This window comes from Chlorocebus sabaeus, chromosome 1 (assembly GCF_047675955.1).
Source record: "Chlorocebus sabaeus isolate Y175 chromosome 1, mChlSab1.0.hap1, whole genome shotgun sequence".
Taxonomy (NCBI): Eukaryota; Metazoa; Chordata; class Mammalia; order Primates; family Cercopithecidae; genus Chlorocebus; species Chlorocebus sabaeus.
Genome location: NC_132904.1, coordinates 85,891,503 through 85,915,124, shown reverse-complemented (window position 1 = coordinate 85,915,124; position 23,622 = coordinate 85,891,503). Strand labels below are relative to the sequence as shown.

Genomic DNA, 23,622 nt, shown 5'->3' with positions numbered 1-23,622 from the left:
AATTCCACATAACGTGTGAATGATAGATAAATTTTGGTATAGTTCAGAAAATATTACAGGAATACTTTGGAGAATACATATCAAGTAGAGGATTTGTATGTTGCTTCTTTTGTTTTCCTATTGGTGTTCTTATTCATTCATTAGCTCTGGTTGTACATACATCTCATCTTCTGAAACTTACATGTATGGGTTTAGGGATTTTTTCCCCTTGTGTAAGACAGTATAAAAGTATGTTTTATGTATTACCTTGACATGGCCTTAATATTTGCAAAAAAAAGATAGTTTTATATAACCAGAGCATGAAACTGATAGGGTTTTTTCTTCTAGAATTATAAATCATTTTATTTTCTTCTAGAATTATAAATCATTTTCATTTGAATCCTAGAACCTTATGATACAAGATTTGCCTGCATATGTAATATATATAGGCAAATATGTATGTGTGTGTATATATGTGTGTGTGTGTATATATATGTAAGCATATATATACATAGAGAGAGAGAAAGAAAGAGAGAGAGAGAGAGAGAGAGAGAGAGACAGGGTCTCACTGTGTCACCTAGGCTGGTGTGCAGTAGCATAATCATAGCTCACTGAAGCCTCAAAATCCTGGGCTTGAGCAATTCTCTTGCCTCAGCTTCCCAAGTAGCGAGGACTACAGGTGTACACCACCACACTTGGCTAATTTTTTAAACTTTCTTGAAGAGCCAGGGTCTTGCTGTGTTGCTCAGGCTGGTCTCAAATCCCTGGCCTCAAGCTTTCATATATTGGGAATGTAGTCATGAGCCACCACACCTGGCCTGCCTATATCTTTAATAAGTTGCAACTGATTTCCTGGTTTATGTAAAGTAGTACTAATCTGAGTGCCTCTCATGTTGATTTGAAACCAATAGTTTAAATAGCAACTGTTGTTACTATTATAAATATTGTTACTGTTGAGTTACCATGTATTGCTATGTATTACCAAGTATTATTATTGAGTTACCATGGTAATAAAGAACATTTCCTTGTTTTAAACAAACTTTTCAGTAGGGAGATGTATGCTCCATATCTTTCTAGTTGGTATGGATGTACTCAAAGTCTCCTCTTTAATTCTTCTTTTTAGAAGTAATTTGTTTTTCTAAGATTAATATGCATATTTCTAAGGAAACTAAAACACCAAATTTTGACAAATGATTAATTTCTTTAAATACCTAGAAATAATGTGCTTCTTTCCCTTTTAAAATAATTTTGTAATTACATTCTAAATTATTTTCAAGTAGCTATAATGGCATTGAAGTTCTTTTGTTGTCTTGGCATTTTTGTGTGTGTGTTTAATAAATAGAGCTGCCTCAGTGATAATAATTTGTTTTATTCATAGTCTGTGACAAATAATAGGTACTCAATAAAATTTGTTAGATGAGTGAAAAAGTGAATAAAACGTTATTTAACTGATGAAGTTCTGATTATACAAAATATTGATTTTACTTTCAATTCTAAATTTTCTGTCATTATAGATTGGTGATATATATGTAACAAAGCAAAAATATTCAGCTTATTTAGTATGATGGCTCAAAAGGGCTTCCTTTGTTGGTTTGTTTTTTATAAAACCTCTCCACTTCTTTTGCTTTTTATTACCAGCATATCCAGGCTAAGTAGACCGTTCCTTTCCAAACTCTCAGAGCATACCTTTAGCACTTATTTACCTGTGGTGTTTGTATCTTTTGATAAAAAAATTTAGAATGTAATTACAAAATTATTTAAAAAGGGAAAGAAGCACATTATTTAGACCTCTTCTCTGCTAGACCTTTAGCCCACTAAGAACCTCACTTGGTGACTGACTTACAGTGCATGCTCAGAAATGTTACTGAGAAATTACTTATTTTAGATGTTCACATTTTGTGTTTGTATATTTAAATAGTAATTCCTAAATGTTGTGAGAAAAATCATTTGTACCATCTATTTCAAGCAGCATGTGTGTGTGTTTGTGTGTATTGTGTGTCTGCATTGGTGTGGTCTTTTCCTTGGGAGGTGGAGGAGGGGATAATACTCCAAGATCTACAATATGGGGAGTATGAATGACAACTACTCTTAAAGATATGTTCATGTGTGGTTATGTGCACATCCATGCCCTACATCTACTCTTTACACACACACACACACACACACACACACACATACACATCTACATCTACTCTTTAAATATATATATATATATACACACACATGTATAGATAGATGATTGGTAGATTTCTTTTAGATAAGTACTAAAAATTACAACTCAAACAAATCTAAAAATTAAAAATTCAAACAAGATATAGATAAAATAAAAAGCTGTTATATATTATTAGGAGCCATCAGGCAATATTTAACTGATAGAGTCCAGATGGGCATGATCAAGACGCTGGACAGCATGGCTAAAAGAGTAGTCAAAATGGATTGACAGTGACCACCTTTACATACCACAGAGGTGTTATTTATATAACATCTGGAAAGTTCTGGAAAGAGAGAAATGACTTATTGCTAATCTTTATTCTACTTAAACACATGCACATGCATCACATCCCATTGTAGTTGAGAACTTGGTAGAAGTTCTCAGTACAAAGTGGAGATCTATGAAGCACTTCTGTTGCAGGTTGGATTAGCTAGAAGCTCTGTGTGTGTGTGTGTGTGTGTGTGTGTGTGTGTGTGTGTATAACGTAAAATGCTTATTAGGGATCAATACCCATGACAGGAAAGAGAACAAAGAAAGAGAACAAAGAGGGTTTAGGTAAAGGAAGGATTTGAAACAAGGCAGGTTCAACAAAGCCCAGCCAAATTGGTGGGAAGATCTAGAGCAAATATTGCCCATCAGAGTTGCCTGCGTAGGGCTGAAATATCCTTGCCTTGTTCAGTCACTGGATGTGAGTTGCTCTGTTAGAAGTACTTGCTTTGCATCTGAGGCCGACCCTGATGGAACTGACAGCTGGAGATTGAACTGCACTCTCCACAGCTGGGCAACGAGTTCTTCACTGAAGAGGCACTTTGGGGATACTTCTCTGTATCAACTACATGACCCCTAGCTTATTTTCTTATTAATATTTAATTAAAAATAAAATCTCATGTGAATAGGAAATAGAGCAGGATCCTAGGACAGCAGGCATAAACCAGAATAGTCCCAGTGAAACAAAGACATGTGGCCCCGCTCCCTTTCAGTGACTTTAATAAGATTTCTTTTCATTCCTGGAACAAATATTCTTTTTTGTTTTGTTTTGTTTCAATAGTTTCTGAGGTAGAGGTAGTTTTTGGTTACATGGATAAATTCTTTAGTGGTGATTTTTGAGATTTTAGTGCACCCATCACCCAAGCAGTGTAGACTGTTTTCAGTATGTAGTTTTTTATCCCTCACCCCACTTCCAACACTTCCTCTCTGGAGTTCTCGAAGTTGATTATATCTTTCTTATGTCTTTGAGTCTGCAAAGGTTAGTTTAGCTCTCACTTATAAGTGAGAACACAGGATACTTAGTTTTCCATTTCTGAGTTACTTCACTTATAATAGTGGCCTCCAGCTCCCTCCAAGTTGCTGCCAAAGACATTATTTTGTTCCTTTTTATGGCTGAGTAGTATTCCATGTTGTATATATACCACATTTTCTTTATCTATTTGTTAGTCGATGGGCCCTTAGGTTGGTTCTATATCTTTATTGTTGTGAATTGTGCTGCTATAAACATGCATGTGCATGTGTCTTTTTCATGTAATGACTTCTTTTCCTTTGGGTAGATACCTAGTAGTGGGATTGCTGGATTGAATGGTTGTTTTGTTTTTAGTTCTTTAAGGAATGTCCATGTATTGTCCATAGTCATTATGCTAATTTACATTCCCATCAGCAGTGTAAAAGTGTTCCCTTTTCACCACATCCACACCAACATCTATTGTTTTTAGACTTTTTAATTACGGCCATTCTTGCAGTAGTAAGGTACCATTTCATTGTGATTTTAATTTGCATTTCCCTGATGATTAGTGATGTTGACCACTTTTTCATGTTTGTTAGCGGTTGTATGTCTTCTTTTGAAAAATGTCTGTTCATGTCCTTTATCCACTTTTCGATGGGATTATTTGTTTTTTTTTGTTGCTGATTTGTTTGAATTCCATGTAGATTCTGGAAACTAGTCCTTTGTCAGATGCAAAGTTTGAGAAAACAGGCAAATATTTTTTAAGTAACTCAAAGTTGAAAGGTGGCTTAAAGATCACTGAACCCATCTGACTCAGTTGACAGTTCAGAAAAGGAATTAAGAATAGAGGCAGACATAGGTCAAGAACTCAGGCTCTCTGACTACCAGTTGAGTGTTATTTATTTTATTTTTTCATTTTCCAAGATAAACTTTTTTCTGCTTTATTTAGGTATAATTGACAAGTAAAATTGTGCATTTTCAGGGAGTACATATCTCTTGTATACATATGCACTGTGAAGTGATTACCACACTCAAGCTAATTAACATATTCATCACCTTAAGTAGTTACCTTTCTTGTGTGTGGTAAGAATACTTAAGATTTACTTGGCAACAGTGTCTTTTCTCTTATGACCTGTTGCTGCTAAATAATGAAAACTGTATGAGTGAAGAAAGATTTGTCCCTTGGTATATCCTTTATCATGTATACTCTCTGATAATATGTCCTGCATTAAGAAGTAATCCTCAGCCTATATTGCCAAAAAGTGTGAAATAATATCAATATTATAATGCAATCATCTTACTGACCCTTTTTGGGGTACCAGGTACTGTCTGGTTCCTTGCAATATAACTTCTAATACTATTAATAGGTTACAATATACTAGGTGTTTTTAAAACGAAGGTAAACACTTAATAGAGTCTTAATCTTTAATGTCTCTTAAGGATTTCATTTTGGTGCCATTTTTAAAAAAATTAAAACTGGCAAATTAGTGTAATGTGAGCATTAAGGGAAAGATAAAAAAATTTACCTATTAATCACGAGGTCAGGAGATCGAGACCATCCTGGCTAACATGGTGAAACGCCGTCTCTACTAAGAATACAGAAAACTAGCCGGGCGAGGTGGCGGGCGCCTGTAGTCCCAGCTACGTGGGAGGCTGAGGCAGGAGAATGGCGTGAGCCTGGGAGGCGGAGCTTGCAGTGAGCTGAGATCCGGCCACTGCACTCTAGCCTGGGTGACAAAGCGAGACTCTGTCTCAAAAAAAAAAAAAAAAAATTAAAAAAAAAATAAAAAATAAAAAATAAAAATGTGAAGAACTTCTATTCAAGTACCTTTTCTTTAGGACAATCCTGCCTCCCTTAGAAGTGTTTTATATGACTTCTTTTATTGCTCTGAAAATCTAATACTCAAAACAGTTAAAATATTCATTTTTATAGAGGAGGTTATAGAGAGGCAGTTAGAGAAGATGGGTTACCTAAAGGAAAACAATGATTTGGAATTGGTAAAACCTGTTTGGGTCCCTCTAGCAAAGAATAACTCTTTCTTAGGTTACTGTCAAAAAAAAAAACAAAACAAAACAAAACTAAATAGGTGACAGTGATCACATCTCTAGATATAAAGGATCTTTAGGTTATACAAGAATAGCATTAATCAGTGTTACTTTTGTCTTTTACATATTTTTTTTCTTTCTTTTCTTTTTTTTTTTTTTGTAGTGGTAAGAGGTTTTATTTTCTTCTCATCCCAGGAATAGATTTGCATAATGCTAAATTGCCGTGAGCTGAAATCATGCCACTGCACTCCAGCCAGGGTGACAGAGCAAGACTCCATCTCCAAAAAAAAAAAAAAAAAAAAAAAAAAAAAAAAAAGGCCTACTGCTTTTTATTGTTATGTAAATCCTTATTGCATTTGGTATATTCTGCATATTGGGGTGGATTAGAGGTTAGTGATTTTCTGCAAAGGAGAACATGAAACACCTTGGCCACAAAAAGCTGTACATAAAAGTTTCAATTAGAATTGGAAAGAATATTTTATGTTTCTCATTTTTGTTTTCAAATAATTACGCATATTTTGTCACAGTTGATTAGCCAGAGAATGCAAAGTAATGTAACTGTGTGCAGTATGTCATCCAGGTCTAACAGTCTCATAATCTTTTTGTTGATTGAATGGGAGAAAGGAAGAGTGGGTGAAAGTCTACAAAAGCTTGTGTTAATTAAGATGTATCTCCTACTGGTAGAAAATCATGTTCAGACATTATCACATCGTTAGTCAGCTCATCACAGTACCACTTTGCAGAAAAGCTTTTTTTTTCCAGTGACTTTAATGAATTTCTTCTAAGAAGTCCTGTGAAAGTCCTGAGCTGTAGTATTTGGATAACTGTGCCATTTTCTTAAACAATTTGAGCCTGCTGAGAAAGTAGATCATCTGGTTTGACATTTTGCTGCAAAAGAAGTAGCATTAATATGTCTTTTTTTTTTTTTTTTACTTAACAAATAAAGCATCAAATTATTTTGGCCTTTTCCTCAGAATCAAATAGATAATAGGATGCTAATTAAATAATCGATAGGCAAAATCTGTGAAACTAAAGGACTAAATAATTATAAATAATTTTTCCATTTACTTGAACTTTGCTAAGAATAGATTGTTATCATTTATCTTTTTTTATAAAGAAATAAGTGAATAATCAATATACCTTTATGAGATAAAATTGTTCACATTTAATAATTTATTAATATAAAAATTAAATTTTTTAAAGACATGCTTTTGAAGTACTGCATATATTTTCTGTTTATGTGTATATGAACCCTTTCTTTTCTTTTCTTTTCTTTTTCTTTTTGAGATTAAGTTACATTCTCCTTGCCCAGGCTGGAGTGCAATGGCATGACCTCAACTCACTGCAACCTCTGCCTCCCAGGTTCAAGTGATTCTCCTGCCTCAGCCTCCTGAGTAGCTGGGATTACAGGCACCCACCACTACGCCCGGCTAACTTTTTGTATTTTTAGTAGAGACAGAGTTTCATCATGTTGGTCAGGCTGGTCTCAAACTCCTGACCTCAGGTGATCCACCTGCCTCAGCCTCCCAAAGTGCTGGGATTATAGGCGTGAGTCACCATGCCCTGTCTATGAACTCTTTTTGACAACCATGATAGCTATTCAAGATATGTTTGCTTGATATTCTTTGTATTTATGATAATCTGATTAAAGGATGTTCCAAATATAGGAACATTAGTTATAGATTTCCTTATAGCTTTATAAGTGACGTCTTTTATGCTGCTTTTGCTGTGTGTGTGTATGCATGCACACGTGTGCATCTGTGTATGTGTTTTTAGTCCTGTCAGCATGTCATCTGCAGAGATTCTTTTCTCCAGAATTATAGTCATACGTCCTTTACGGTTATGTAAAAAGAGAAAAACTTATCGCTGTGAAAAGGATGTCTTATATTATAGTTGTGTGTACTAAGAATTCTGATTTTTGTTTCCTTTTAACAAGTTTGGGAGAAATTCACTAAACTTTAATTTATACCATTGGTTTTCAAGGAATATCATAACACATATAGCTGTTTGATTTAACAGTTCTTTACTTGATATGTAAAGTTCTTGTTTGCTGTTGGGTTTTGGCTTGATTTTTCAAGACCCATTTTAGGAAAAGGCTCAGTGGGAAAAAAAATTGAAACGATAAAGCATTACACATTACTCATTTAATGAGTACCCCATAAATTGGCAAGTAGACTGAAAACCAAGAGTTATTATCATCAGAAAGTTTACTAGTCATTTGATTGAAAGAAATGTTAATTTTAAAAATTAAAAATAGTAAGATCAGCCCAAAATACCAGCCAATAATATAATTTAATATTTAAAAATATGAACTAATATTAAAGAGTATAATTGGAGAAAAACACATAGTATTTTTTGGGGATTTCTAGACTTCAGAGTATAAGCACATCTGTATTTGGATCTCATTAGTTCCTTCTCACCTATATTGTAAGAAATGTCAGAATTTTGAGAAGGGAAAAAAAAACAGTAGAAGCCAGTTATGTATCTCTGATTCAGTATGTTTTAGTAAATATGAAAATAAAATATACATTCTGCTTCTCAGTAAGCAAAGGCCACTTTGTGTCTGCCGTATTCCAAATAATTTAACATCTAACTATCCATAAACTAGGAAAGGGCAATGGTCATCAGGTGTATATTTTCATTATTTTGTGGAAAGGCTCACCTTCAGTTAGTGATGGATGTACTGCAGCAGAGGAGTGTTAGCTTTGCATACTATCTCAGCCTGATTGTGCGACTGTGTCAAGATGGGAGTATGGATCCATTTGCTGTTCATGGTTGATGTATGACCGTTTGGTCTCCTCTGGGAGTTATTATGATTAACCTTAACAAACAGTTTTCTCTGTTCAGTAAAATAGATGTTGGAAATATTTCTTCAACAAGTATTTATCCAGCACCTTAATTATGTGTCAGATAATGTTCTGTACCTTGGTGGCACAATACTTATCTACTAGAAGAAAGAGGGATAGAGAGATAAATACACATAACAGTAAAACATAGTGTGATAAATTCTGTGAAAGTGGAATCACAAGGTGTACGGGGAGTACACAGTCGGTCAAGCCTATTCCAAAGAGGGCAGGAGGAGAGAACAAAAAAGTAATGGAGGGATCAAGGAAGTCTTTCCATAGGTATGACTCTAGAGGTAATGCATATCTATTCCTGAAAATGTGCATACTCTATGCCATGCAGATAGCTATGCAGCATATTTCCAAGGTAACATCTAGGATTTTTTCCTTTGTCCTTCTTTGTTTTTTTCCTTTCTTTCTCCCTTCCTCTTCCCCCCTCCCTCCTATTTTCTCTCTTTTCTTCATTATGAATTCATATGCACTGAAGTTTACTAAATCAATTCTTAGCTCAGGATATGCAGTCATTATTGGTCTTTTCTTGGCTGTCATTCCTTCATTCATTTATTCATTTATGATATGACAATTACTACATATGAAACACTAACAGTTACTTAGGTTTACCCTTTTGCTTCTCTCCTATTTCATCCCCTACCTTTCCTAAAAGATAATCATTATTCTGAATTGTGCATGTCCTTCTTTTTTAATTGGTTTGTTTCATATATATCATACTTAAATAATACATTGCTTAGTTTTTTTTAACTCAATAAAAATTCTATTCTGTTATATGTAATCTGCTGGGATTTTATTTCATTCAAAATTATATTAATATGATTCATTATGTTTTTATTTGTAACTGAAATCATTCAGTTTCACTTCAGTTAATACTTCATTTTTTGAATAAGCACAAACGTCCATTCTGCCATGTCAGTGAGCAACTGAGCTGCTTCCATTTATGTTGTTCTATGAGCGGTGCTACTGTGAACATTCTCATACTTGCTAAGACACATGTGAAAGTTTCTGCAGGGTGTATCCCTGAAAGTGGAAATATTGGGCCACAGACTACACAAAAGTAAAACTTAAATGATAATGCCAAATTGTCTTCAAAAGCTATTGTACCAATTTGTACTCCCACCAGCAGCATATAAGAGCTTAGGTTGATCAACATCCTCTCCAACACTTGGTTTTGGGAGACTAATTTCTGTCAATTGAATGCTACATGACATAAATGCTAGTTAATGGTGTCTGGTTTTGATTCACATGGCACAGGTTACTAATGAGACTATGCATCTCTTAATATGTTGATTGGTCATGTATGTTTTCCCTAATGATGATAAGATTCAATGATAAGATTTCAATGATAAGATTTGATCATAAAGATATATGTTGCCATTAAGGAAAAAATATATTTTTATATTTATATATGAGAAATATGTATGTGTGAAATGTATATATTATATATATTTATAGGATAAATGTAACTATTTCAAATATTAATCCAGGCTTAATTTTATATATTTAAAATAAATATATGAATATGTGTTATCTGTATATCTATACCTATTTATCCTTAATGGCTACATATGTATTTATGATTAAAATATTATAATCTATCCATATATAGATATATACACATGCACACATACACTATATATATATATTAGTAATACATAAAATGGTGGGTAAATTTCTAATAAAGGATGGATATACAGTCAAAATGGCTAACAAAATAAACCAATAGGAAATACTTCCATTTTGAAATTATTTTCGTGACTTTTATCTTTTCACAGCTTGATGTTTATTTTTCTTTTGACAGAGCGATTTCGAGATTTACTACTGCCTCCATCTAGTCAAGACTCCGAAATTCTGCCCTTCATTCAATCTAGAAATTATCCCAAGTAAGCAAAAGGGGTTCACTGGGTTTTGATAAGGCAGTGGGTATAGGGCTGGGAGAGATTTGGGCAGGCAAAAACAAAATGTAATCTTTCTTCAGATTTCTGAAAATCCTGAATAACTTACCCTAACTAACTAAGACATCTTCTGCAGTATAATGTCTCAGGCTTCTTGAAGCTGGGTCATAGAAGAAAGACTTACTTTTAATTGCAACCCAACTTTGACTGAAGAGCTGCTGCACAGTGCGGACAACAGGCTGTGTGCATCTATGTCTGGTTCTTTTTCCTTGATGCTGTATCAACAGGGACAGTATTTCGTCGGTGATACTTCATCTGGTTTACTATTTACTATCCTTTAAACGCAAGGATTCATTTATATTGTAGCAAGTCATTTTCAAAATAACCACGGGCTAGATACGGCTTTTAACAATCTCTATATATTCTTATTTATCATATTGAAAACTGGGGAAGTGAAATCTTCTGATGCTTTGTTATATGAAGCAGACCTTTCCTTCTCATAGATGCCCCAAGCATACGTACTTGTTGAAGGAATATGCCTTCATCTTCCTGAAGGTTAAGGAAATACCAGGCCTCTTATAACACATTTCCTTCCCTAAAGACTGATGTATGCTGAATCTTGATCATTCCTATGGCATCTTGGGGCCTCCTCTATGAGTGTTTAGCTCTCTTTAATAGTTAGTGTGCAAAAGGCTAAAGAATAAATAAACTAATATCTGAAATAGAAAACAAACGCCATCAACTTAAAGGAGTAGAATTTGGTTTATACATATTTCATCTAATCACTATGCCAAATTCTTTGATTTCTTTGAGAGTTTTTTCAAATATTCGTAAACTTTGCTTTCTGGGGAAATTATTTTCCCTCTAATACTTAGCTTTGGTAATACTTAATTATGATCACAAAAATAAATATAGGATCCTAATTATAATACTTGTGTATTTTTTCAACTTTTAATCCAGGCTTAATTTTTAGCAATAAAGTTGCAATCCCCTGATAACACACACAAAGACATACATGTGCCTAATCAGCCTTGAATGCGTACTTTGGTCTATATGTACATGTTGACCAGGAGCATGAATGTGCCCAAAATAATTGATGCATGCCTATTTGTATTTTTACTTACAGTGGCTGATGGCAGAGGCTGATGATGCCTGCTTTTCTGCCTCTTAGGCTTACAGTTTGCCTAATGCCTTTGCTTGATATGGTAGTCATAGTAGTTTCCCAGGTGGTTATCTATTTACAGCTACAGGAATACCTCAGAAATATAGTGGGTTTGATTCTAGGCCACCGCAATAAAGTCAATACTGCAATAAAGCTGTCACACTTTCTTTTAGTTTCTCAGTGCACATAAAAGTAAATTTAACAATATTCTATAGCCTTTTAAGTTTGCAGTAGCCTAGATATGTCTAGAAATACTATGTACATCCGTTAATTAAAATATACTTTATTGTTAAAATTGCTTACAATCATCTGTGCCTTCATAAACTTTTTGCTGGTAGGGGATCTTTCCTCGATGTTGATGGTTGCTGACTGATTAGGAAGGTGGTTGTTAAAGGTTGGGGCACCTGTGGCAATTTCTTAGAATAAAACCATGAAGTTTATTGCATCAATTGGCTCTTCCTTTTACAAAAGATTTCTCTGTAGATTGTGATGCTGTTTGATGGCACTTTACCCACAGTATAACTTCTCTAAAAATTGAACTCAATCCTCTCAAACCCTGCTGTTGTGTTATCAAGAAAATTTATATGATATCCTAAATCTTTTGTTGTCATTTCAGCATTTTCATAGCTTCTTTACCAGGAGTAGATTTTATCTAAAAAAAACTACTTTCTTCCTGTAATCCTAGTACTTTGGGAAGCTGAGGCAGGTGGATCACTTGAGGGCAGGAGTTCAAGACCAGCCTGGCCAACATGGTGAAACCCGATCTCTACTAAAAGCATAAAAATTAGCCAGGTGTGGTGGCCCCCGCCTGTATTTCCAGCTATTTGGGAGGCTGAGGTGGGAGAATTGCTTGAACCCAGGAGGTAGAGGTTGCAGTGAGCTGAGATTGTGCCACTGTACTCCAGCCTCGGCAACAGAGTGAAACTCCAAAAACAGACAAACAAAAAACCAAAGAAAAAACTACTTTTTTTTTTTTTTGCTCATCCATAGTAAGCAACTTTTCATTTATTCAAATTATATCATGAGATTGCAGCAATTCAATCATATATTCAGGCTCCACTTGTAATTCTAGTTCTCTATTTACACTATGTCTGTAGTTGCTTCCTCCACTGAAGTCATGGACCCCTCAAAGTTAACCATGAGGGCTCAAATAAACTTCTTCTAAACTCCTATTAATTTTGGTAATATGACTTCCTCCCATGAGTCATGATGTTCTTAATAGCACCTAGAAAGTGAATAATTTTCAGGATGTTTTTAAATTTACATTGCCCAGATCTACCAGAGGCATCACTGTCCATGGTAGCTATAGCCTTATGAAAAGTATTTCTTAAATAATAACAATTGAAAGTCAGAATTTCTCTTTGATCCATGGATTGCAAGATGGATGTAATGTTAGCAGGCCTGCAAACAACATTCATCTTCATGTACATCTACATCATAGCTCTTGGTTGACTAGGTGCATTGTCAATGAGCAGTAATTTAAAAAATTTATTTGTATAAATTTATGTGGTACATACGTAATTTTGATCCATGGGTAGATTGTATAGTAGCCAAGTCAGGGCTTTTAGGGTATCCATCACTGGAATAACATACATTGTATCCATTAAGTAATTTCTCATTATTCACCTACTTCCTAGCCCCCTTGCAACCTTTCAAGTCTCCACTGTCTATCATTCCATACTCTACGTCCATGTGTACACATCATCTAGCTCCCTCTTTTAAGTGAGAACATTAAGTATTTGACTTTCTGTGTCTGAGTGATTTCATTCAGGGTAATGTCTCCAGTTTTATCCATATTGCTGCAAAAGTCATTATTTTGTTCTTTTTTGTTCCTGAATAGTATTTGATTATGTATATATACAGTATTTTCGTTATCCAGTCATCCATTGATGGACGCTTAGGTTGAATTCATTTCATTGTTATTGTTCTGGTGTGAGCTTTGCTCACTGCCTATGTGAGTAGTAACATTTTGGATAGAATCTTTTTTTTTTTTTTTTTTTTTCCTGGTGGGCTTACAATATTCAGTAAACCATGCTATCTATAAACAGACGTGTTTTCTTCTGGACTTTGTTCTTTTATTTATAGAGTACAAACAGAGGAGATTTAGCATAATTCTTATGGGCCTTAAGTTTTTCAGACTTTGTTCTTTTATTTATAGAGTACAAACAGGGTAGATTTAGCATAATTCTTATGGGCCTTAAGTTTTTCAGAATGGTAAATGAGCACTGCTTCAACTTAAAGTGACCAACTACATTAGTCCATAGACAAGAGTCATCCTATCTTTTGAAGCTCTGAAGCCAGGCATTGACTGCTCCTTTCCAACTGTGAACACCGTAGATGGCATCTACCACTTGATGGCTGTCTTGTCTACATTGAAAATCTGTTGTTTAGTGTAGTCACCTTCATCTATCATCTCAGCTAGATCTTCTGGATAATATGCTGTAGCTTCTCCATCAGCACTTGCTGCTTTGCTTTGAACTTTTATATTATAGAGATGGCTTCTTTTCTTAAGCCTCATGAACCAACCTATTCTAGCTTCAGACTTTTCTTTTGCAGCTTCCACATCTCTGTCAGCCTTCATGGAATTGAAAAGAGTTAGGGCCTTGTTCTGGATTAGTCTTTGGCTTAAGGGAATGTTGTGTTGTGGCTGGTTTAATCATCCAGACCACTAAAACTTTCTCCATATCGGCAATAAGGCTGTTTTGCTTTCTTATTATTCATATGTTCACTGAAATAGCACTTTTAATTTTCTTCAAAAACTTTTTCCCTTGCATTAGCAATTTGGCTCACTGTTTGACACAAGAAGCCTAACTTTATGCCTATCTCAGCTTTCAACATGCCTTCCTCACTAAGTTTAATCATGTCTAGTTTTTGATTGAAGTAAGAGACATGCAACTCTTCCTTTCACATGAAACTTAGAGGTCATTTTAGAGTTGTTAATTGGCCTAAATTCAATATTGTTTTGTCATAGGGAGTAGGATGGTCCCAGGTAAGGGAATGAGAAGGAGAAATGTTTGGTAGGTGCACTCAGAACACACACATTTGTTCATCATTGCAGATAACTGAACGTCAAAGAATTTGTAGCTTTGTAACTTAAAAAAAAATCTGTAAAGTTGAAATACAAGTCAAACAGTTAGAATGTATTTTATTCACAGCCACTGTTATGTATATCTACACTGAGATTTTTTCCTCATTTTTCTGGTTGAAATGTGATTTAAGACCTAAAATATGGGTTACAAAGCAACTTCCTTGCCCTATAAAATTACGCTGTGTCACAGAGTGGTATTTACAGATCATGACATAACCCACATAGATCATAACATCACTAGCATGGAGTCATTGTGCACTGGTTAGTGTAAGCTGTGGTATTTTGGATTTGGTCTGGGGTTTCTATTTAGTCAACATAGTGTCCCTATAATCTTTAACTTCCTGTTACCAAGAGACATCTAACAAATAATGAAATATGGAAATGTGTATCCTTTATTTAGGTGAAAAATATTCATGAAGAGAACTGACTGGGTCTGAAATGTATATGGATATATATATGTATGTTTAAGGGAAAGGCATTTAAAAAATATCACCTGCAATGGTGTTTGGAAACACTCTTCTAAAATATAAGAATGTTCATTAATCAATTTCTACATTTGTGAGCTCTTATTTGACCCATTGCCAAAGCCAGGGCATCCATTCTCATCAGGATGTAATTGTAGACATTGCTCCATGAAAATTCTCAGAGCATGAAGAGGTGTGACAGTTGTCAGAAAGAGAAAGATGAGTGGAAAGGAATTTAGAAAAGAATGTGCGTCTAATACAAAATGCATATTGTTGATTTATAGGTTGGAGGAAGCAAATGGAGATAAATAAACAAGTTTTATTGCTAATTAACTCTGAAGGACTTAAGTTCATGACATATGTAGACTAGAGAGTAGTTATAATCTATTTTTATCCTTGTAAATACAGCTTAGACATGTAAAATGGTTAAGTGCATCTGGTTTAATTTTATCCACAAATTACTTGCAACCATTTTGGCAATTAAACCAGCAAAACATGACCCAGTGGCTCTGGAAGTTTTAACCACAATGTATGTAAAAATATTGTGAAAATACAAGAATAAACTATTTCTACTTGGTTCTCATAAAGATCAAGTTCTCTGAGCTTCCTAATATCTGAACTGTTTAGAGAGGAATATCATTTATGACAAATTTTAGAGCTGTTCTTTTTTGACTTGGTTTGCTGCCAAAGAACAACCTTGATTGTTTGGACAATAAAAGCAATGTCCTAACTCAATCTCATTTCTAATGGGCTACGTAAAAATGACCTCAAATGGTGATTTTTGGTAATACCCTTAAACTGCAAAGCCTCAGATGACCTTTCCACAGTCTGTTCTCCGGCTTATCCTCCTTTCTCTTTCCTAGCCACGTTTTGAGTTCCTCTTCAATACATCATCCATCTTTAATAATTTCTGTTCAATCTGCATGTCTGTAATGTACTTGTCATCTGAGCCTGAGCCAAGTTCTTTTCTTTTCTTTTCTTTTCTTTTCTTTTCTTTTCTTTTTTAGATGGAATTTCGCTCTGTCGCCTAGGCTGGAGTGCAGTGGTGAGATCTCAGCTCACCGCAAGCTCTGCCTCCCATGTTCGAGCAATTCTTCTGCCTCAGCCTCCTGAGTAGAAGGGTTTACAGGCGTAAGCCACCACACCAGGCTAATTTTTGTATTTTTAGTAGAGACAAAGTTTTAGTAGAGACAAAGTTTCACCATAGTGGCTGGTCTTGAACTCCTGATCTGGTGATCTGCTCACCTTGGTCTCCCAAAATGCTGGGATTACAGGTGTGAGCCACTGTGCCTGGCCCAAGTTATTTTCATTTATAATAGTAACACATAATGAACACTACACAGGCCAGGAATTGTGCTTTATATGTATTATTAATTTAATTCTTACTATTCTTCTCTAAGTTAGGTAGTACTATTTCCCTAATTTTACAGATAAGAGAACTGAGATTAAAGAGGTAAATGCCCTACCCAAAGTCACATGGCAGAGCTGGGTCTCCAATCCAGATTTGTTTGGCCCCTCAAATAATACTTAACTTAGAAGTGGTTGGGTCATTGAGGGATTACTTCCAGGTGGCTGAAAACTGTGTATGTGTAGAGCATGTGTGTGCATGCATGTGCAACACACATGCACACACTTGGAGTCAAGGTATAAGTAGAAATATGGACAGGGACTAGAATACCTTCTGTTTTCTGAGGCAAGGTCTCATTCTGTCACCCAGGCTGTAGTGCAGCGGTGCAAGCACAGCCCACTGCAGCCTCAACATCCTAGGCTTAAGTGAACCTCCTGCCTTGGCCTCCAGTGTAGCTGGGACCACAGGTGTGTGCCACCAGGCCTGGCATATATATATAGATATAAAACTTTTTTTTTAGAGACATAGATTTCTTTCTTTCTTTCTTTCTTTTTTTTTTTTTTTTTTTTTGAGATAGAGTCTTATTCTGTTACCCAGGTTGGAGTGCAATGGCACGATCTCTACTCACTGCAACTTCTGCCTCCCAGATTCAAGCGATTCTCCTGCCTCAGCCTCCCAAGTAGCTAGGATTACAGATGCGTGCTACCACGCCCGGCTAATTTTTGTATTTTTAGTAGAGACAAAGTTTCACCATATTGGCCAGGCTAGTCTCGAACTCCTGTTTCAGGTGATCCACCTGCCTTGACCTCCCAAAGTGCTGAGATTGCAGGCATGAGCCACCACACCCGGCTGGAGACATAGGTCTTATCACATTGTTGTCAGAGGCCTGGTTTTTGTTGCACAGTCTGGTCTTGAACTCCTAGCCTCAAGCAGTCATCCCACCTAAGCCTCCCAAAGTATTGGATTACAGATATGAGCCACTGCATCTGGCCTGGACTGCCACTTAAATGACCTTGAACTTTGTTGTAAAGACAATGAAGACCCATGAAAGGATTTTAAGCCAAGCAGAAAGATAATTAGACTTACATTTTTATAGATTTTTCATGAAACTAGAGAGGTACATGAGGTACCACATGGGGCCAGTACACTAGCTTGTTGGCAATTTCATATTCAGGCAGGAAATGATAATGGATTCGTACTGTGGTAATAGTAATATGGAAGATCAGATAGGTCTAAGGGTGTTAGGAGGCAAGATTAACAGAATATGATGACTATTATGCAAGAAGGAGAGGAGGAGAGAGAGGGAGAAGGAAAGAGCTTTGGCTTTTTCACTTGAGTCACGTTCTCGTTTAAGTCCTCCATGATTGAGGGAGAGTGGTAATCTGAGCATCTTTATGTTGACTTGTTGTTCTATATTACAAATGATGATGATGGAGATACCTTCCTTCTAATGTTGCTTTGAGGAATGCCCAATGTGTGACACAATTGTTTCTTGTAAGTCTTTGTGATATTTAAAATCAGAAAGCACCTGGCCTCTTGAAAAAGTGAATTCTCATCACTATTCTCATTGTCAGCTCTGTTCTGCCATTTCTCAAAGCGATTGCTTGCCTCAGGGCAGGGGGAAAGGCTCTGTCATGTGGGCTGCTTTTATATATTCAATCCATTCTAAATCCTGTCAGAAGGGATGCATTGTCCTATCTGGTAGAGGTGGCTCTGGGTGATGTGCTCTGCTTGGATTAGTCAGGAAGGAGCCCTTTCTCTTGTGTGTCTGCCTATTTGTGGTAGTGGTTATTCCGATACAGTTTCTACAAGCACAATAATTCATAAGATTTTCCACAGTATACATATTGTCTTTCATAAAAGAATTACTATCTTTCATCTTCTAATCCTTACATTTAGACTTTCTTTTATATAGTATGTGAAATTCCAGTACTTGGATGGCAAGAGATCTAAAAGGTAGTATTCTGACTAGAGTGTGGAATGTAGTTATAAGAATGCCAAATGCTATTGATATTTGCAAAACTAGGCAAGTAGGATGTCCAAAGGATGCTGGTCCATCAGCAAGTAGTGGATCCCAACCCCTGGACTGGGATTCACAAGGCAAAACCCTGTCTTCAGGACTATAAAACTGAGGCACTGCTTAAATTGTAAAGATTTTGGCTCAGAGATGTAAGTCAAGAAGCTGTGTTAGTGCAAGGCTAATGAGCAAGCAATGAACAAGCCTTAGTGCTGACTGAGAGCACAACTCATTCCTGACTCAGATAAGAATTGGTTGAAGGATAGGGCCAAGCTGAGTCTATAACTGGAGGTTAGGTGGCCAAAATCACAGAACAAGTTGGGGAAGTAGCCACTTTCTGGAGATAGATTAAGCACAGGTGAGTCTCCATCTAGTGCCTTTGAGAGCCATTTACTTTCTTTGTCACCCTATCCTGTATTCAGCTGCCATACATCTTTTCACTCTTTAGTTTTGAGGTTTGAGAAATTTTTGTTGTTTATTTGGGGTTTGTTTTTTTATTTTTAAGCAGAAATTGTCAGTCAACAAAGTAGCCTAAAATCCTTCCTTTGTTAAAAATCTTATATTAAATGTAACAATTCGTAATGGTTATGAGAGAATAATTTTGATAGCATGATTATTTTATGGGGACTCCTTGCCAAAGAATTTTTATCCTTGCAGACTTTAAATTAATTAATTTGTAAGGCCTTGACTGAACTGAATCATTCAGAATTCCAAGAGATAAATGTCAGAGTTTTTTTTTTTTTTTTTTCAAATAATGTTGCTTTTATTTTAACATGAGATTGCATTAGATAATAATTACAAATTATTGTAAGTGAGATTGAGTTCTTGATTTGGCTCTCAGCTTGAATGTTACTGGTATACAGAAATGCTGCTAATTTTTGTACATTGACTTTGTATACTGAAACTACTGAAGTCATTTTTCAGTTCTCTTGGCAGAGTCTTTAGGGTTTTCTAGGTATAGAAGCAAATCATCATCAAAGAGAGACAGTATGACTTCTTTTCCTATTTGGATGCTTTTTCTTTCTTTCTCCTGCTTGACTGCTCTGGCTAGAATTTCCAGTGCTATGTTGAATAAGAGTGGTGAGAGCGGGCGCCCTTGTCTTGTTCTGGTTCTCAAGGGAAATGCACCCATCTTTTGCCATTTCAGGATGGTGTTGGTTGTGGGTTTGTCATAGATGGCTGTTATTATTTTGAGACATGTTCCTTATATGCCTAGTTTATTGAAGGTTTTTATCATAAAGGGATGTTGGATTTTATCGAAAACTTTTTCTGCATCTATTGAGATGAAAATAAGTTATTTGTTTTTATTTCTGTTTATGTGCAAAAACAAAATTAAACATTGGGTACACAGAGACATGAAAATGGGAACAATAGACACTGGGGAGGGAGAGGGGCAGGGATTGAAAAATTACCTACCTCTATTGAATGCTGCTGTACACTGTAGAGTACAGTATTGGTTGATTAAGCTTATGATCATGTGTCTGATTGGCAGCTGTGGCAGCTGCCTGGCATCATGAGAGACTATTGTACCAAATACCACTAGTCCAGAAAAGGGTCAAAATTCAAAATTTTGAGTACAGTTTCTACTGAGTACGTATTGTTTTCACTCCATCATAAAGTCAAAAAATTTTAAATCGAACTATCCTAAGTCAGGGACCCTCTGTAAAATCACCACCTGCACTAGCTCACTCCTTACCCTCCTTACCTGCTCTGTCAGCAACATCAGTATCTCCTGGGGGAATGGTGGAAACTACAAATGCTCAGACTTCTGAGTCAGTAAGACTCGGAATAGGGCCTAGCATTCTGTGTTTTAACAAGCCCTACAGGAAATTCTGATACACAGTAAAATTTGAAAACCATCAAGGGAGAACCATCACACACTTTAAACTCATTCCTTTTGTTTGTTGTTTCTACTGATATGATTACCTCCTGAGACTAGAATGGTCTAAAACTGCAATACCATCCTCTCTGGAGGAATAGTTAATCACACTCACTTTTTTCCTACATGAAGAGAGAATTGTTAGATGATAATTGTCCTGGAACCTTTTTTGTTTTTACCTTTATATAATACACCTCACCAAAATATTTGATAATTGTAATGATTATTATCTGATTATTAAAAAAATAGTAACTTTGAATCTAACTTTGGAGTTAGATTCAGAATGAATTTAGTAAAAGTCCTCCCCCCTTAATATAAGTGTGACCTTAAGAAAATTATTTAACCTTTTTGAGTTTTAGTTCCCAATGCAATAAAATAGGCATTATACTTTCCTATGAAATTTGTTGTGTGGATTAACAGTGAAGGTATACATAGAACATTCAGTACCAACCCTGGATTAAATGTTCGGTGAAGAGTATCCATTGTTATTATAACTTATTTTAGGTTTCTGAGGTAAGAATCTCAGGCATTTCTTGAAAAAGAAAATGTTTTTTGGACACTGAGTTTTACTCTGTCACCCAGGCAGGAGTGCAGTGGTGTGATCACAGCTCACTGCAGTCTCAACCTCCTGGACTTAAGCCATCCTCCTGCCTCAGCCTCCCTAGTACCTGGGATTACAAGCACTTGCCACCATGCCCAGCTAATACTTAAGACAAGGGTCTCATTATGTTGCTCAGGCTGGTCTCAAAATTCTGGCCCTAAGCAATTGTCCTGCCTCAGCCTCCAAAAGTGCTGGGATTACAGGTGTGAGCCACTACACTAGACCCTTGAAATTTTTTTATTAGTTAAAAGAACTGTTTAAAGTGACAGCCGATTAGAAAAGATTTTAAAAGGCAAATATTTTTCAAAACTTTACACTTATATGAACATTAAATGTTATAAATTACAAACCTTTACTTTTAATAATAATATAGTATTTATTATATTATTCTTAAATATCTAATATTTATCAGGTTCTCACTATGTTCAGGCACCATGTTAAAAGCTTTAACAAGTATATTTACATTCAGCCACATAAAATAGAAATGTAGCTTGAAACTCATTAATCTTAATGAAAGAATTAAATCAGTTTTTTAAAGTGTAAATACTGCTTTCAAGGGAAAAATTTAAATGTAAAATATGTTTATATATTTCTGAGGGGGTCAGAGAAGAAGATATCTCTTATTCTTAGAATTATCTTAGATCCACAATCCTTCATAAATGTTCTTTTCATTAGTTATCAACTAAAGTTTAAAAATGTGTCAAATTGATTTCATCTCTACTATGTTATAGCAAGACTTTAAAGAGTTGCCTGTAATTTCTACAATCTGGTTACATATGTTATGATAATAACAACATGGCATTCTTTTAAAGACCGTGTACTATGATAGGGAGAAAGTCACTGCTCATAAATGAAAGGCACTGTATTTCACACATTAATCAGATTAAATATGCAAAAAAAAGTGATTTAAGCAGTTTCAGTTTCCGTCTCCCTCAAAAAACTGGATGTCATGAAATAATAAATTACTAGTAATTTTATCTTCTTATTTTCTCCAAGAAAAGCAAAGTTTTCTCTCTCCTGGTACAAAAAAAAAAAAAAAAAAAAAAAAAAAGAAAGCATTTCAAATGAAAAACAACTAATTCTCTAAGGGCTTTAAAACCAAATTCCCACCTACATTTCCCAGCTCATAGGACTTAGCCCATTTCTTGCATCAATGCTGGGCCTCCCAGAAGGCCTGTCAGTATACTGTAGGCACTGATTGATGCCATTAACAAAATATATTTCTGATATTTGTGTGGCCCTCTATAATTCTTAGCACACTTTTTTTTTCTGTAGTATCACATCTTATTGACTCTTTTGTAGATGAAGGAAATCCAGTTTAGAGAGGACAAGTAACTTGTCTGATATCCCAACCCTAGTAAATGACTAGAACACTGAGTTCTAGTTGTCCTGTCCAGATTTATTTCAAACACCAAAGAGTAGCTTTGTGGGGAGTGGAGAGGGTGTGTGTGTGGGTGTGTAGCTCAGAAAGCAGACGAGTAGGAAGGAGGGGGCAGTGGCCAAAATATATTCACACAGCCAAAACAGTTGTAGGGAATTTGAGAAATGTACTGTTTTGGCTGGACATTTTGCTTCCCTGAATAAAATTAATTGTCTGTTACTAAGAAAGAATGGGAGGATGAATTATTATATGAACAATTAGCATTTCTATTGCATTAAGAAGGATTTCGCTATGCTCACTCACTCTCTCTCTCACACACACACACACACACTTGAATATATAAACATGAGCAGACTAATTAGAACTTCAGAGCTTCCTTTGTGACTGCTCTTTACAGCTAAATAACTATCAGTTTATAAGTAAAGTTCTATACTTATGAACAACCAGGCCAAGAGGAAGAACAGTGCCAAATTCTTTTCCTTACTCCTATTATTTTTCTGTTCACATAGTAAAGGTTTAAATAAGCATTTCTACTACTGCCATTGGAAAAAAATATTTTTTGAATTTAGACACAGTAAAGCAATTGTTATTTTATTTTAGTCCCATATAGTAATCTAATATGATCAGAGCTTTAACTTGTCCTTAGCTATCTGGCATGATCATATTTACATTACTCTATACTTTTAATTAATAGTTCCTCAAAAAAAGGCATACTGAGAAACAGATGTACTTGTTTTAATCTTGACAATTCATAAACAACATTTGTTATTCCTTTAGGCTGACCATTATGAGAATCAGTGAAATAAGGCCTGTCCTATAACAAAGTGTAGAGATTATATTCAGCGTGTTTATTATATGGTACAGAAAATTAATTTAACTTATTTTCATTTTTTCCCACCTTTGTCTGACTGCTCTACAGGCTGTATATTGATGGTCCTTTTGGAAGTCCGTTTGAGGAATCACTGAACTATGAGGTCAGCCTCTGTGTGGCTGGAGGCATTGGAGTAACTCCATTTGCATCAATACTCAACACCCTGCTGTATGTCATTTTGATCTATTTATTAACCCAAATAGAGAACTGCCAATATTTCAGACATCTCTCTTTTTAGTATAAAATAATTCCTTATTGAATTATTCTACTTGTTGATCAAGGACCTCCATTTACTGATTGAGGAGGGGAATAATTCAGTGATTCTCAACATGTGGTCTGTGACTCCCAGCATATTCTCTTGTAGAAAGATGTCGTATCACAGTTATGCACTCCTCTGTCCTTTTCCTCTGTTAGAAGTCATTCACCTCCATCCTTCATTTCTCTATATCCTCATCAGTGGTAAGTGGTTCTACTCATTCATTCAGTCAACAAATATTTTTGTGCACCCATCTGCCAATAGATCTTACAGGTATTGGAAAGACAGCAATTAATGAAAACAGAGTCCCTACCCTTAAAAAACTTACATTCAAATGGGGCAGGTAAAAAAG

The 23,622-nt window shown here is 35.5% G+C and overlaps 1 protein-coding gene across 8 annotated transcripts in view; it reads left to right on the top strand.

Moving 5' to 3' along the window:
- The window catches only part of NOX4 (NADPH oxidase 4), a 169,381-nt gene that overhangs the window by 130,525 nt on the left and 15,234 nt on the right, over positions 1-23,622 (top strand). For 7 of the 8 annotated variants that reach the window (XM_073020246.1, XM_008020466.3, XM_073020248.1 and 4 more), the window contains 2 exons: positions 10,110-10,191; positions 23,063-23,182. In XM_073020246.1, the coding sequence (XP_072876347.1) occupies positions 10,110-10,191; positions 23,063-23,182 (202 nt within the window). The remainder of the gene's footprint in view (positions 1-10,109; positions 10,192-23,062; positions 23,183-23,622) is intronic. The other variant, XM_038005369.2, reaches the window with a different exon arrangement.